Source organism: Taudactylus pleione, unplaced genomic scaffold, assembly GCF_031769625.1.
Source record: "Taudactylus pleione unplaced genomic scaffold, aTauple2 ptg000172l, whole genome shotgun sequence".
Taxonomy (NCBI): Eukaryota; Metazoa; Chordata; class Amphibia; order Anura; family Myobatrachidae; genus Taudactylus; species Taudactylus pleione.
Genome location: NW_028284574.1, coordinates 10,562,551 through 10,577,937, shown reverse-complemented (window position 1 = coordinate 10,577,937; position 15,387 = coordinate 10,562,551). Strand labels below are relative to the sequence as shown.

Here is a 15,387-nt window from a genome sequence, read left to right as displayed (position 1 = left end):
GTGTATGCACTTGCCGATGACGGCACCCCACCGGGTCCAGTCGCGAGTGAGGTTGCTACACAATAGGTATCATCTAGTATGTAAGTAAAAAAGGTAGAGTTTATTGGGGATTAACACTATAAAAGTCTGTGGCTCTAGAGTTACAACTCAAATTAAAGCAGTCAACCTGTTATATATAAAATAAGAAATCAAAGACACTTAAATGTTAATGATGATATTAACTTTAATGATTCTAATGTATACAGGTGTTACTAACCTCCTCCCAATATTTGGATAGGAAAAAAAATAGAGTACAATGAGCCAACATCTGACTAACAGGCACATTTATTAAAAAGTGGTGATACTGATAATCTTCTACTGCAACTTATCACAGCAATAGAAATTCTGTTATTGCTGTCATTCATTTACAAAATAGCTATGCTGGCCAGGAGCAGTAGGACTTAAATTACCTCTTTGCCAAGCCATTTTTGGGAAATATGCACAAAAAGGGTGTAGGGACTAGAGACTAGGAGGTAAATTTACTAAGAATCGTGTGTGCTCCGAGAGAGCCCGAGTTTAAACACACACAGCATCGCTGAAACACAGGAGACTTTTGACAGCTGAAACACTCATATTTACCAAAGAATTGTGTTTTGCTGAATCGCGTTTTTTGATTGTGTATGTGATTATGTTTTATCCCTATGTTGCCTGTGTTCCCCGTAGCCAAATGGCATGTTGTCAAGTGGGATGCCGGCACTTAGACTACCAGCACCAGAATCCCAACACCTTTCAGAATCCCGGCACTGGCATCCTGACCGCCACCATCCCGAAAGTAAGTAGTGCGGTTAGGGAGAAGGTTAGGGGTTAGAGACAGGCACTAAGGGGAGGGTTAGTGTTAGGCACTAGGGGGAGGTTTCAGTTTATGGTGCGGGGAGTTAGGTTTAGGCACTAAGGGCAGTGGCGTAACTACAGCCCACGCAGACCCCGCGTTGGATTGGGGGCGCGGGGGCTTGTGGGGCGAGGTGGCCGCAGATTCCATGCGGACTAGCCGTCCGCATGGAATCTGCAGAAAACGGCCCTCCAAAAATGGCCGCCGCATAGGAGGAGACAGATGCTAGAGGTCCTACTGGACCTCTAGCATCTGTTAGTCACGCAGGCAGGGCGGTAGTGCGGACCGCACATAAGTGCTGTCCGCACTACACTAGTATAACAAACACACAGTCGCCGGCGCCGGCAGCTGTGTGTTTGTTTTAGCAGCCGATGAGTCAGACAGACTCATCGGCTGCTTGTCTTGCGCCCACTGCCGGAGCCGGGCTCTTCCGGCTCCTGCAGTGGGTGATGATGGGAGAGATGTCATGACGTCTCTCCCATCATGCAGAGCGGGCCTGCCTGGGAGGACGCCGGACGGAGGAGCCGATGCCGGAGCGTTGATCAAGGTAAGTGGATTTTGTGTGTCTGTCTGTCTGGTGGGGGGTGGGGGTTGTTTACTACTACTGGGTGCATTGCTGGGGGGGTTGTTTACTACTAGATCTGGGGGCATTGCTGGGGGTGTTATTTACTACTACTACTTACTTTTGCACTGGGGGCCAAATTGCGTATAAATGGCCCTGTAATTATTTTACCAAAATGCCGAGGGGGGGATTATATGGGGGGGGGGCAACAGAAAAAATATTGGCAGGGGAGCAAAATTTATAGTTACGCCACTGACTAAGGGGGAGGGTTTGGTTTAGGCAGCAGGGAAGGAGGATTAGGGGTAGGGGTAGGAGAAGGGTTAGGATACCTACCGACAGGTGTTGGCATCCTAACCCTGTCAGGATGCCGGCGCCGGGATTTTTACTGCCGGGATCCCGAGTGCCATCATCCCATACCCAACCCAGCCAAACCCATTCGAACATGCAGCCTGCACATAACAGTGAGATATGTACAGGCTGCATGTGTGTATTGTGTGTAGCTACAAAACTGTAAAAATTAAAAGCATTACCAGCCCTGGGCTCTGTGAGCCAGTCCTGGTTCAATAAATAAAGGAGGAAAAAATGTCTAGGGGTCCCCCGTATTTAATGAACCAGGACCGGGCTTTGTGAGCCTGTCCTGGTTTTAAAAATACAGGGATAAAATGGCGTGGGGTTCCCCCATATTTTTAAAACCAACACAAGGCTCCACTAGCCAGGGTGTAATGCCACAGCCAGGGGACCCTTTCACCTGGTCCCCCACCCAAAGTATTAACACCTCAAACTAGTTAGTCCAAGCCGAGGATCCCTGGGGAGGTGGGGACCCCTCAAAAAAGGGGTGCCTCCTTTCCTGAGCACCCCATGCTTTGTTTTTTACAAAAAAAATATTAAAATAAACACAGGACACAAAGGAAGTATTTTTTTATTACACATACACACACTCATTCACTCATGTAGTCACTATGCCGACAGTGGCTATGTTGACATGAGAATGCTGGCAAACGTGTCTGTTTACCTTAAAGTAAATTGACAAAATATCCCTTATTAAATGTTGATCACATAGGCATGTTTTCCATCTATATTTGCAGGATAGTTTCATGCTCAGGTGAGTAAAAGTGTCAAAATGTCATTGAAATTCATAAAAAAAGACATACTTGTAAACTATGATTGTTAAATAGTAGATTAATTACAAGAAAACAGAAATAATTCCTATGAATTGTTACTGTTTCTGTATATATTCAGCCAGGCTTCATGTACAGTACATGCCAAAGATGCCAGACACCAGAGGAATTATTGGCACAGCGGACGTTAGAGAACATGTGAATCCGTTTCTCAAATCAGAGACGGTCAAATTCATTGACCTTCTCTCTCTCCCAGCACATAATGCTTTACACCTAAGGAGATTTTAATTGTACAGCTTTGTGTTTTAACACATGTTGCTAGTCCCTGCTCCCTCGCATAATCTGGTAGGACACTCCCCTCATCTGCTGCTCCAGCAGATCTTGTCTTAGGCTACGTTAGTTCAGTATTGTCTTTGCCGGGCATTCTGGAGCAGCTTGTCTCTCAGGACATCAGGTAGGAATAGTTCTCTTACCAGATTTGCTGTCAGCTTGCATCTCGTTCAGATACATTGTTTTAAAAACATATTTATACAACTACAGTATGTTATTCACCAGAGACTGACAAACTAATATAACCATGCAGATAATATTGAATGTAAATCTTCAAACCGGTTCCGTAAACTACTATTCTTCAATTGGCCTTAAATGTTACCAGTAATACCTCAATTACAACACACAGCATAATAATGTGTCCATTCTCATCCCAGTTCTATTCAGTCCATTAAATGCGTATTTATAAATGTAGCACAGAATTGCATTGAGTGGAAAATCGTAAAAGGGAAACGTGAAGATTGAATCGCTGGCACTTTAAACTTATGCAAAAGTGCATGTTCCGCTGGGCTGCAATATTAGATTTATGCAACATTTGATAATACGGAGCCCCAAGTGTAGACTGATAAATAACCAAGGAACAAATCGCTCAGCAATGCTACTGAAGTAAGGTGACATAAATAAGGAGTATATGGATTGATTATTAAAACACCATAACTGTCCACATATGAAAGTATAGAGTAATTCGTACTAGGCTACAGTAAGCTGAATTATTATCTATGCTTGCATATGATACAATTCACATACTACTTTATTTTCTTTTACTTGCTTCTTCTTTATCAATTTTATGCTCTAGTAAAGCATATATTATATAGGGTGAAAGTTATATATGTTTATTGAACTATGTTATATACAGTACATCATGTATTAGTGTTTTGAAAAAGTGGTCACAAAGATGTATGAGATGTTATTGCCGGATAACATACAAAACCATTTTTCTCCATCTTAAAATATCATATTTAAATTTCATGAATCAGTTTTTGAATTTTAGAGTGCTTTTTTGGCGGAGAACACTTAGGAACATATGTAGTGAAAATCATGGCAGTGCAGCATTTTTTTCCATTGTACCATGTTTACATGATTATCCCTGCTATGTACTAAATGTAACTTACCGCAAGAGCAGTAGCACTAACCGCTGGTCCTGCGAGTTACATTCCTGGGGGTATCGGAGGAGTCTTTCACATTGTGCACAGTGTCAAATTTGGAAGACGAACGGAGCAAGATCCCTCTCCTGCGAGAATGGTACATAGGGTTGAAACTGTGATCCCCATTGACATTAATGAGAACTGCAGTCAGCAGTGGTAGTTAGCCTTCACAGAAATTGCCTGGATTAGGATGTTGTTACATAGTAGGAACACTTGAATTATGCATATATTTATGAATTGCTGACTTAATAAATAGGCCCATTATACTTAGATATATAATGTATATTACAATTATTATTATTTCTATAAAATAATTTTCGAAGTGGCTTAATTGGCTTTATAAATGTACTTTTACATCTTTAATATGTTATAATATGCTATATTGTATTACATCTTATAACACATTAATGCATCATAATTTTCTGTTTAGTTTGTACTATTATTTTTAAGGGGAAATGTGTGTGAAGAGTCAGAATCCATTTTGCAATGTGCAGGGTAAACCTTTGTAAGGAACTTTTTTGAAGTGTATGAAGAGCTGAACCAATTATTTGGATATTTAGGGGCCGATATAGAGACTTGAATGCTAAATGGCCGTAATTGTTCTGGCATTGTATGCACAGAACTAAATACATATACTCACATATATTCACACGTGTGCAGAGTTGGCTGGACTGCACCTACATGTACAGGGTCGGGCATGATAGCTGCCTGTTCACATCCAGACACTGGAATCCCGATCAGTGAAGATCTCGACTGGGGCGGTAATTACCCTAATTCTCTCCCACTCCCCCTCACGTTAACCCTCTCTTGGTGGTGCCTAAACTTAAACTCCCCTGGTGGTGCCAAACCCTAACCTTCCCCCTTTGGTGCCCACACCCTAAACCTAACTCTCTCGTGGGGGTGCCTAACCCTAACCTCCTCCCCGGAGGTGCCTAACCCTAACCCCCCCTCCCCTTAGCCTAACCCTCCCCCGGCTGTGCCTAAACCTAACCCCTCATCCCTGGGGAAACTCAAATACTTACCCGGGTCCTAGCATTCGTGATACTGACGCCGGTATCCTGATCTCCTTTAGGATAGTGGCATTGCCATTTTGCTGGGTGGCAGGATTCCATCATCGGTATATCGGCGGTCGGCACAACATAGAGCAATAAAATAACAATCTAGGTAAGGCACAGACAAGGGGTGAGGCATAGCCGTATTAATAATGGATGCAGGGTGTGGTTGCAGGGTGTGGTTCAGGGAAGCCCTGCACTGCACACCCTGCACGCAAAGTATACTCACCTTGTGCTGGCAAGCGGGTCTCTCCTCCTCTCTGGCTCCATCTTCCTAGTGACATCTTCGGGAAGATGGCGTTGTGCAGTAAAAGCAAAGACTTGTACACTGTACCAGAGCCTTTGCTCTCTTGAGCGCATGTGCCATCTTCTTGAATATCACTGGGAATATGGTGCTGCAGAGGAGGAGGGACACTAACCGGAGCAAGGTAAGATGCGGGGCTGGGGAGTCCTGCTGCTCAGAGGAGGGAGTCCATTACACATGGCCCCCCTTGGCTGTTAGTAACTCACTGTTATCTTGATGGGCAAGTGAAGGTGAGACACAGGGAGGGAAAGGCAGTTCAGCACTCAGTGAGCATGTCCAATAAAGGACAAGCACAGGGTATCTCCAGGGGCATATCTGTAATGGGCATATCTAAAATGGGTGCAGGGTCTGCGGGGCACACAGGCCCCTGGATCCAGAGGGGCCCACACCACACACTACGCATCCATACTTTTAATACTTACCTCTCCGGAGTCCCACGTCAGCGGTATCAGCGCTGTAAAACTTGCCTGAAAAATGGCTGCCCCGGACATTTTCCCTGCATTTTGCACATGTGTAGTAGGGAAATCACTGGGAAGATGGGTTCTGTGCCACTTTCCCGGTGACCTGCGCATGTGCAGTAGACTTTGGGCATAGACTAGTACCCAGAGTCTACTGCTGCGGCGCTGCACTCAGGGCCTGATTCAGACTTTTGTCCAGGAATGATGATGTTCGTCCGTGCAAGATGACGTTTTGCCTCTTTCTGAGTTCCGTTTTTTTGGAGGGAAAAATCCGAACTCCACGAGCAAACTCGAACCTATCCGAGCCTGCACATCCCTAGTACTAACTAACCTAACCTAACCCTAACCCTGCCTTAAGGGTGCCTAACCCTAACCTCCACCCCAAGTGCCTAACCCTAATCCCCCTCTAAGTGCCTAAACTTAACCCCCCCTTCCCCGATGCCTAAACCTAAGTCCCCGGGGGGGTGCCTAACCCTAACCTCCCCCCGGGGGTGCCTAACCCTAACCCTCCCTCCGCCTAGCCTAACCCTAACCTCCCAGGGGGTGCCTAACCCTAAGTCCCCCACGGGAGCCCTAAACCTAACCCTCCCCTCCACGGCTATCCACTCGCGGCGCCAGGAATCCCTTAGATCGGGATGCCGGGCGCCGGTCTCCCGGCGTCTGTAAGATGAGCGGCGTCTGCATCTAGACGCCGGTCATTTCATCCTCGCCGGTTTAAGACGGTCGGGAAGCCGGCTGTCGGTATAATGTCGGCCGGCTTCCTGATTGCAACCCGGTGGTTGTAGGTATGCTAATGCAGTTTAGCTTGTCTGAGAAATATGTCTGAGAAATATGTTTATTGATTGGAATAGGCAACCTAATATATGTCTGATATCACTTGGATAACATCAAATTAAATCCTGTTTCTGTTTCTACATGAATGCTTGTTGAAAATAACATCTTTGATTGCATTGCTTGGCACATGCATTTGTAATTATTTTGGAATTTTTACTGTTGCAATGAGCATTTTTTTCTATATACACGTGTTGTGCACATGTGCAAGGTCTCTGAGGCCTAAAAGTGTAATCCTTGACAACTGAAATCTTCCTTTCCAAGCTTAGTACTGCCTCAGATGTCACTCAGAGCCTCAAGGTAATGGCAAGAGGCTATTGTAAAGTTTTTCTAGACTGAAAGGAAACTCAATTTCAAACATATGTGATTAAAAAAAAAGTTTATTTCAGTACCATTCCGTCCTTGACATCCCAAACCACATTGGACACACTTTACATCAAAAGTCTCAGTCTCCTTTAAATTAAACCCAGCCAGATTATTCAAAGACACTGCTGCTCCCAAGCACCTTGAGCCTATTCTAAATTATTATTATTATTATTATTATTATTAATATTAATATTATTATTATCTACGCCCTTGTCAGGACACCTGCATGAAAACAAAAATGTATACTAGTCTGGCCTGGGTGAACTGCACAATCCAGCTATTCCGTAGCCATAGCAGTAATAATGCATGACTATGAAGCGCAGACCTTTGTGTCTCATCAGATGTAAACATGTTATCTAAGAGAACAAATGCACTAAAAAATTACCATTTTAATCTGGGCTGACATTTTTTATCAAAAAGTTGTGGCTTCACCATTATATGAGGTGTTCTATATTATGTCCATATGTAATGAAAACGCTAAATCCTTAAGAATTAATTCTGGAAGTGTAGAATTACCTGAATCAGTAGGTACAGTGAAGGCTATAAAAGCATTTTCAGAGATATGTTATAATTTATGGAATGGGTATGAAGTCCCGGCAGCTGAAGCCCGAATGGAGAAGATGCCGTCAAGGGAGGTAAGTACCCTAACCCTACCCCTCTCCCCCCTGCTCACACCCCAAACCTAATTCTCTCGGGGGGTGCCTAACCCTATCCTCCCTTGGTGGTGCCTAACCTTAACCTCCCCCCGGTGGTACCTAACCCTAACCCTCCCTTTCCCGTACCCAAAACCTAACCCTCCCATGGGGTGCTTAGCCCTAATCTCCCCCCAGGGGTTCCTAACCCTCTTCCCCTACCTTAGCCCTAACCCTCCCAGGGATGCCTAACCCTAAGCCCCCCCAGGGGTACCTAAACCTAACCCTCCCCCCCACGCGGCTAACAGCTAGAAAGCCTTGCTTACCTTCCATTGGGATGCCGGCTGTCAGGATTCCGTCGTCGGGCAAAAGATAGGCATCGGTATTTCGACGCCTATCTTTAGTCCCAGGTTGGGATTTTAACTTCGGGATTCCTAAGCGCTATAAGAGACAGCATATAGAAAACGATCAGTATAAAAATTAAAAAAAATGTTTAAAAGCCCTTTTTCTGGACTTAGTAAGAGTGAGCGGTATCACCTAGTATCCCATTGGGTAACGTTCGTGGCGTAAGATTACTAGTACTTGCCCTACCTTTGTCTTGCAAGTGGTGCCCTCGGTAAGTGTGCTAGACTCTTGAGATCTGGTATCAGGTATCTTCCTGGTATCCATGAGTGTTTTTATACTGATCGTTTTCTATACACTTTCTCTTATAGCGCTTAGTTTTAAATCCATGCTTGTTATGTAATTAGTAGATTTGAAATTGCGCAGGTGATTGCAACTTGCAGGCTATTACATTTGGGCTGTAGGATTGTATTAGATACATTGATACAGTTAAGCATATCTGGTGAACCTGTTTCTTGATTTCATCAGGACACCTTAATAGGTGTCTTTTTGCAATACAAACAAATACAAAATTTGAATAAACACACCTGACTTAATAAAATAAATCTAATACTGCTTTTTCAAGAACAACACATCCTCGGGTGCATTGCATTGGGAATTTTTACTGTTACAATTCACCATTTTTCTAAATACACGTGTTAGTGCACATGTACCTGATAGTGTAATCCTTGGCAGCTGGATCATCATCTCCTGGCTTAGCAGTGTCACTCAATACCTCAAGGTAATCTCAAGAGGCTACTGTAGAGTTCTTCTAGCCTCCATTTCAAACATATCTGATTTTTAAAAAAGTATATTTCCTGAAGACCCTGGTCCTTGACATCTCTATCCACTTTTACAGTACATCAGCCTTGAATATCATGTCCTCTTCTAAATTAGACAATACTTGCCAGATTAGCCGAAGCCCCTGCAGATACCACATACCTCAGAACTTTGTAAGGACACATGCGTGGTAATAAAATTATATACCAGTCTGGCTGATTGCAGCACCCATGATTATGCATTGACTATGAAACACAGTCACTTGTCTTTCAGATATATAGTACTGCACTGCATTCAGGTGTGCCTAGCCATTTAGTGTTGGGCATAGCTACTACTATGACACCGATTACTAATATGACAAAAGGTATATCATGTCGTTTGAGCCCCTTGGAAGAGTAATCATTTGGTCAGTTCTGTGAATTATAAAAGTGATAACTGTGATCCTCCTCAAGCACTTGTGAAACACCTTTTTCATTAAAACATATGGCACCCATGTGATCCCTAATTAATGTATGGTATAAAACATAAATATTATCTTTTGCATTTCAGATTTTGAAACATACCAGACAGTGCTGTCAATGCAAATAAATCTAGTTACATATTTATATATCCAAATCAATTTATACTTATAGACTGTCATAAATTGTAAAGAGGGACCTCAGAGCTCCCCGTCTGATAGACTAGACAAACCCTGGGCATGAGTACAGTGTGGAGCTGCTGGAGAGACAAATATCACTGTCGAAGTTAACGTTTCATATCGGAGTTTTTACCTGCGTTAAAGTATCGGCCGCGCTCCCGCTTATCCTTGTATTCAATATAAAATTAACGAAAACGGGAAACTCCGAAGTTGGATTTGCGTAAAGTTAAAAAATGTTCCTTAAAAAAATTGTAAGACCCCCCTAAAGTTGTAAAAACATGGGGGAACACTATGGGTACCCCCGTTTTAGCCTTTAATTGAAAGTCGGGGATTTAAATAGCCGCAGCAGGTGTTTTTTTCCCGACATTGAAGAAGTGATGCAGAAGAGCACTTAGGTTATTTTTTTAATTTTTTAAGTGGTCCCATCAAATTTGGGGTACATGAAAATGGGTACTAGCATATTTTTAAGTCCCTAAAGTAAGTTTTTAAAAATTCTGCATTTGTGCACCTGCCGCTATAATTCTATTCTAGAAAACACCTGCCGCATACTTGCAGAATGGCCCTGAACCTATTTCCCTATTTTTAAACAATTTTTTCCCATTTTTTTTTCACCCCAATTTTTAAATTAATTTTTTGGGGTGTCCCTATTTTTTTAAAAACTTTTTTTGACACAGTTCTTTTTTAAATGTCATTCCCAGGGGTGCATGCTATTTTTTTTAAGCCCGCACCCCTAAACCCCAATTCTGCACTTTTTTCGACACCTATTCAATGGTGAAAGTTATCCCCGTTTTTTATCAAAGACTTTTCAAAACTGCGATAAGTCTTTGAAATTGAATACGGTGTAAAAGTAAAACCTGCGATAATGACATCATACCTCCGATATTAACGCAAAAACCATGTTATCGCTCCCATATTGAATACCCCTGAAAGTTGCGAGAGAGAGTATATGGCAGGTTTTAATAGGGAGCATTTGAAGGGAGCTAAGTCAGGAAAGAGTCTGGTATGGAGGGGTTATGCTCCACAACATGATTCCTTCCACCAGGCACAAAAGCTCTGTCAGGGGCATGACTCCCAGAGCCAATGGAGGCACCTGCCTTCGGGTGCCAAGTCCTGAAGGGGTTCCTCCAACTATAGCATGTACAGCAGCAATAGTGTGGTTCACAAAGGAAAATGAGTGTGACCACTGATCTTCCACTGCAGCTCTGCAACGGTGCAGTCGCTGCAGAATTGATTGGCTCCGTCTCGGTAGTCCCGCTAACACCTGCAAAAGGGGACAGAAAGACTCCTGCATGATACCCCTCAGCCTGTGCTGCAGCAAGCGACGGTGTACCCGCCACTGTTGCTGGACAGTGAGCTATGACCCAAGAAACCTGTCTGATCTCCTAACCCAGGGACCACCAGGGGTGCCGAGAGGGGAGGAGCGGGTACTAATTACCCAGGCCCAGGTTTGCTAGAGGGGCCCCCCTCTTATCTCACAGCAGCCCAGCACATGCTGCTGTGTGCTGGGCTGCAGTGGGAGACTGCTCGCGTCTGCTAAGCAGCAGCCGCAGCAGTCTCCTATCTATGCTTGTGGGGGGAGAGCGATCACACTGATCTCACCCCCCCGGCCTTCGCGCCGGGCTGCGAGGAGGGGCTCACATCACCCCCCTTCCCAGCGCGTTTCTCATTTATTTTATCCTAAGGGGGTGTGGCCACGCCTCCCGTGATTAGGCCATACCCCCTTCCTCCGGGCCCAGTGCAACTCTTGATGCCCCTGGGGACCACCGGTACAGAGAGCCACCCACCAGTAACCAATGAATCTGTATCACAATAAATGGCATATGCTGCTGCAGAGTCGGCTGAAACTTGATAAGTCTGTCTGACTCTGACCCATCGTCCGTTGTCACACAGCGTACCTGGAGCCGTGGAACAAAGTTTACATGTCTGGCATAATTGCGTCTGTGCCTGATTCAGTGCTGCCAAGGCTAACCTTGTATGAGCCACAGCAAAATGCATGCCTGTGTCCTGCTATGTGTCCAATGCCTCATGTACAAATTGTGAATACTTCATATATATGTTTGTACCTATGCACTAACTTTAGGAGAACTATCCGTGGGTCTCGATACTGCAAGACCCTGGGGCTTGGTAACGCTGAATCAGGCATAGACACTAATATACTATTATATCTGATATGTAAATTATCATACATCTCTAGACCCCATAAATCACATTCATATATTCTATATTGGTGTGATTGTGTAGGTGTATTTTTGTTTTGGAAGAAGGGGCACCAAATTCTAACTTGCCTCAAGGCGACTGGGAGGAACTGACGCCCCTGGCTCTGCTCCTGTGCTTCCTGCTTATTTCCCAAATGTAGCTACCTGAGATGAATGAATAAATGAATGAATCTAAATTGTTGCTTTATAAAATTAATTTCTCTCAGTCCTGGTAACTGCAGTACGAAAATATGTGTTATGTTTGGTATCAGAACTTGCTGCTCCAAATTAAATACAGAAGGTCTTTTTGTAGAGTTTGAATTAGACAAAAGACATATAGCACATTCATAATTTATATGAAATCCATTGCCATATGTCTACAAAACAGCACAAAATTAAATTTTTCAGCTAACTTTGCTGTCAAAGATTGAGTCCGAGAGGTAAAATATCAGCCGTCTACTGAATACATATATGTTTATAATCAAGTTGTTCACTTGCTATATTTTTACCAGTGTCTATTAAATATTACCATAAAAATGGAATTGTAATTTTATTTTAAACATTTTATAATTAGCAGCTTCCTAGCTATTGTACTTCATAATACCGCTCACTAAACCGTTTTCCTTATGCTAGAAAACAATTATGTAACCTCATTTTTCAACAAGTAGCTGTACGTTATACATGCGTCTATCATTTGTACACTATTCCCAATCCTACTTGCTCAAATTGGAACATTACAATCAAGTCTGTGTTTCCATTTTTAATCAATATGATTTCTTCTATTTATTTCAGGTTGGCTCTTACAGCAGCTGATATGCCAAGTGCCAAGCTGGCTGCATTTTCCCCAGTTGGTGAGACAATTTTGTTTTAAGTAGATGTTAATAAACCTACTGAATGCTAATTCCCACAGCCTGAAGACAATAAAGATTCGGCAGTTAGCACACCAGATGAAGTTTAGAAGCCGTGAACCTATTGAGAAAGACATGGGTTTAATCATTCAGTGAGTGGAGTGATGACGTCATGTTAAATATCACATCCAATGTCTCCACCCACCCATTCAGTGCTAGAAAGTAAGCAATTTTCTGTCATTTCTACATAAACTCAGATGATTCATGTCAGCTATTAACAATGACAATAAGTATGCAAATTGTTTTTAAATATTATGGTGACATGACTTGACAGGTATTTTGCAATATGCATTTGCCATTCACAAGGTTTTCATTGACTAAAGACATGACCTTGATATAGTGTAGAACTTATATAGCAATGATTGCTGCAGTGCTACAGCTGTTCACTAGAAATCAATGTTAATAATGTTGAAAAATAGTGTGTGTACTGTACTATCGGCAGTGGTATGGCAGAGTAATATAGTACAAACAAGCGGATCATCTGATCACAAGTCAGCACAATACCTAACCAGTGTGGTGGATAACTCAGCAGTTATCTGGATTTACAACCATACTCACTCTCAGCATGGAGCGGGGCTTGAGCGGAATGTACAGGTACCAGCCGGTGACTTACTGGGATAGCAGTGCAGGATACGAGCGGTGACAACCAGTATGTGATGCAATAATGGCAGGGTCTCATAAAACAAAATGGAATACGTCTGTGTTCAAATGTGGTACTCTAACAGAGTGGCAAGATGGGCCTGAGCCTCACGCAAGTCCAAATGTAGCTGCATATTTTAATTTTTATGAAACTGCACATCAGCAAGAGCCGACAGAGCAGAAGTGATTCTGAGTCTTGTACATATAATTTTCTTCTCGCCAATGGCTGAATGGGTGTAACTGGGAGCAGAGCCGGTGCTAGGGTATTCGGCGCCCCCCTGCAAACTATAAATTTGCCCCTCATATAGTTAGCATTCACACATTTCTAATGCAAGAGCAATGGCTCCATTGGTAAAGTGACTGACTACATAGTGTAGGCTGATAGGTTCACATCCCATATGCAGCAGTTGTGCACAAATATGCAAATATTGCAGCTGCTGGTATTTGTATTGAGACGCCCACTAGCAGCGTACACAGACGCTGCAGTTGTGCACAAATATGCAAATATTGCAGCTGCTGGTATTTGTATTGAGACGCCCACCCTTGCATACACAGACGCACTATCGATCACGCATCAGTTGCAGCATCGGGGAGTAAGCCACTGGAGCCTAACCCACTACATACGAATTTGCAGATACAGACATGCCCCCGAAATGGTCGCAACAACCCTCCATTACCTACCACAAACACTCCATCACTCTCAATCACTTTGTCTTCTCACCGCAACTGCTGTGCATGCGCACAGTACACAAATAAGCGCTCAACACCGCAAACATCGGCATTGCTTCCACTTCTGAATTAGGCTCTATTTATTGAATACTTGCCATTGTTGCCAACTCTCTTGGAAAGTCTGGGAGAGTCATCAATATAGGGGGACTCTCCCAGGCTCCTAATAGAGGTGCCCGGGCTGCTAATACTGCCCACTTCCCGTCTGAAGTGAGTGGCCGGAGTGGGGGGCAGAACCATGATGACATTGAGCCCAGACTCCACTGTAAAATACAGGTCATTGCGGCTTTATAATGATAATGCAAACGCAGCACTATTCTCCTCGCCCATCGGAGAGGGTTGCGTCCCTGAGTATCTTTTACAGAAGTCACCAAGTACTGTATGCTGTATTTGCATATGGTATTTGAATTAACAAAGGTGCTCTGCCTGTGCTATTGCAGGGGAGAAAGTGAGTAACTGAGTAATGAAAAGCAGGATTATATATTTCTAGATGTAATCTATGGGGAAGCTTTACCCATAACTGTTTTGTTGAAACACAAATGAAATATTAGTGGTTTTAAACCTTTATTCTTGTCTTGTTGTATATGTAGAAATAGTTATATGTAAATAGTTATCTAAATATATACATTCAATTTGAGAAGAGCTGTTTAACTGGAACGGGTGGTAAGACTTAAATCCAATATGCAGAAATTTAGGAAATTGATAATGCATTTGGTCAATCCAGGAAAAATGGGGATATTTCTAGGGGCATACATTGCCTGGAAGAAATCAGGGACTTAGAGGAGTTATAAAATGTAAATACAACAAGTATATCTTTAAATGAATTGTAGGAAAGTGAGATAGTTCATAAAGTTTGCGTATACGTGAGTGTGTTCTGTGTGTGTGTATCGGTGTGTGTGCCATAAATCTTACTTAAACCAGAATTTTCCTATTGTGTTTAATACATTTTAATACAACTTATCTTACTTCTACAGAATTCACTGTGTCCACCATTGATAAGATGGGTCGTAAGGCAGAGGAAGATGGTTGTATTTGGAAGAAGCAAACAAACAATATACGCGACACCTTTGTATTCATGGAGGTTCTAGGATCGTAAGTTGAACTGTTTATTGTTATTATTAAAGCAGAGAACATTTGTGATTGAAATGTATTGTGGGTGCATTGTATTGCTGTATGGTTTCTGCAATGCAGTTATGCATACATTCTAGTTCTAGGCAGTTTTATGCTGCCCATTGTTAGTAAATACAATACAATGTAGCTACTGGTCTGTGATTCACTCTGAGAATCAAAATCTATTATTAGCTAAGAAAAAAAGAAAACATATATATATATATATATATATATATATATATATATATATATATATATATATATACATAATTACTAATACAAAGATGTGCTATTCCACAAGAAAATACATATAAAACAGTGTTTAGATATCTTGCATACTGCAAT

The 15,387-nt window shown here is 42.7% G+C and overlaps 1 protein-coding gene across 2 annotated transcripts in view; it reads left to right on the top strand.

Annotated features, from left to right (window-relative positions):
- CAMK1G (calcium/calmodulin dependent protein kinase IG) overlaps positions 1 to 15,387 on the top strand; it is a 138,078-nt gene that overhangs the window by 61,818 nt on the left and 60,873 nt on the right. The window contains exons 2-3 of one of the 2 annotated variants that reach the window (XM_088475463.1): positions 12,452 to 12,510; positions 14,907 to 15,024. In XM_088475463.1, the coding sequence (XP_088331589.1) occupies positions 12,474 to 12,510; positions 14,907 to 15,024 (155 nt within the window). In that variant the 5' untranslated portion in view covers positions 12,452 to 12,473. Of the gene's footprint in view, positions 1 to 12,451; positions 12,730 to 14,906; positions 15,025 to 15,387 lie in introns of both variants that reach the window. The other variant, XM_088475464.1, reaches the window with a different exon arrangement.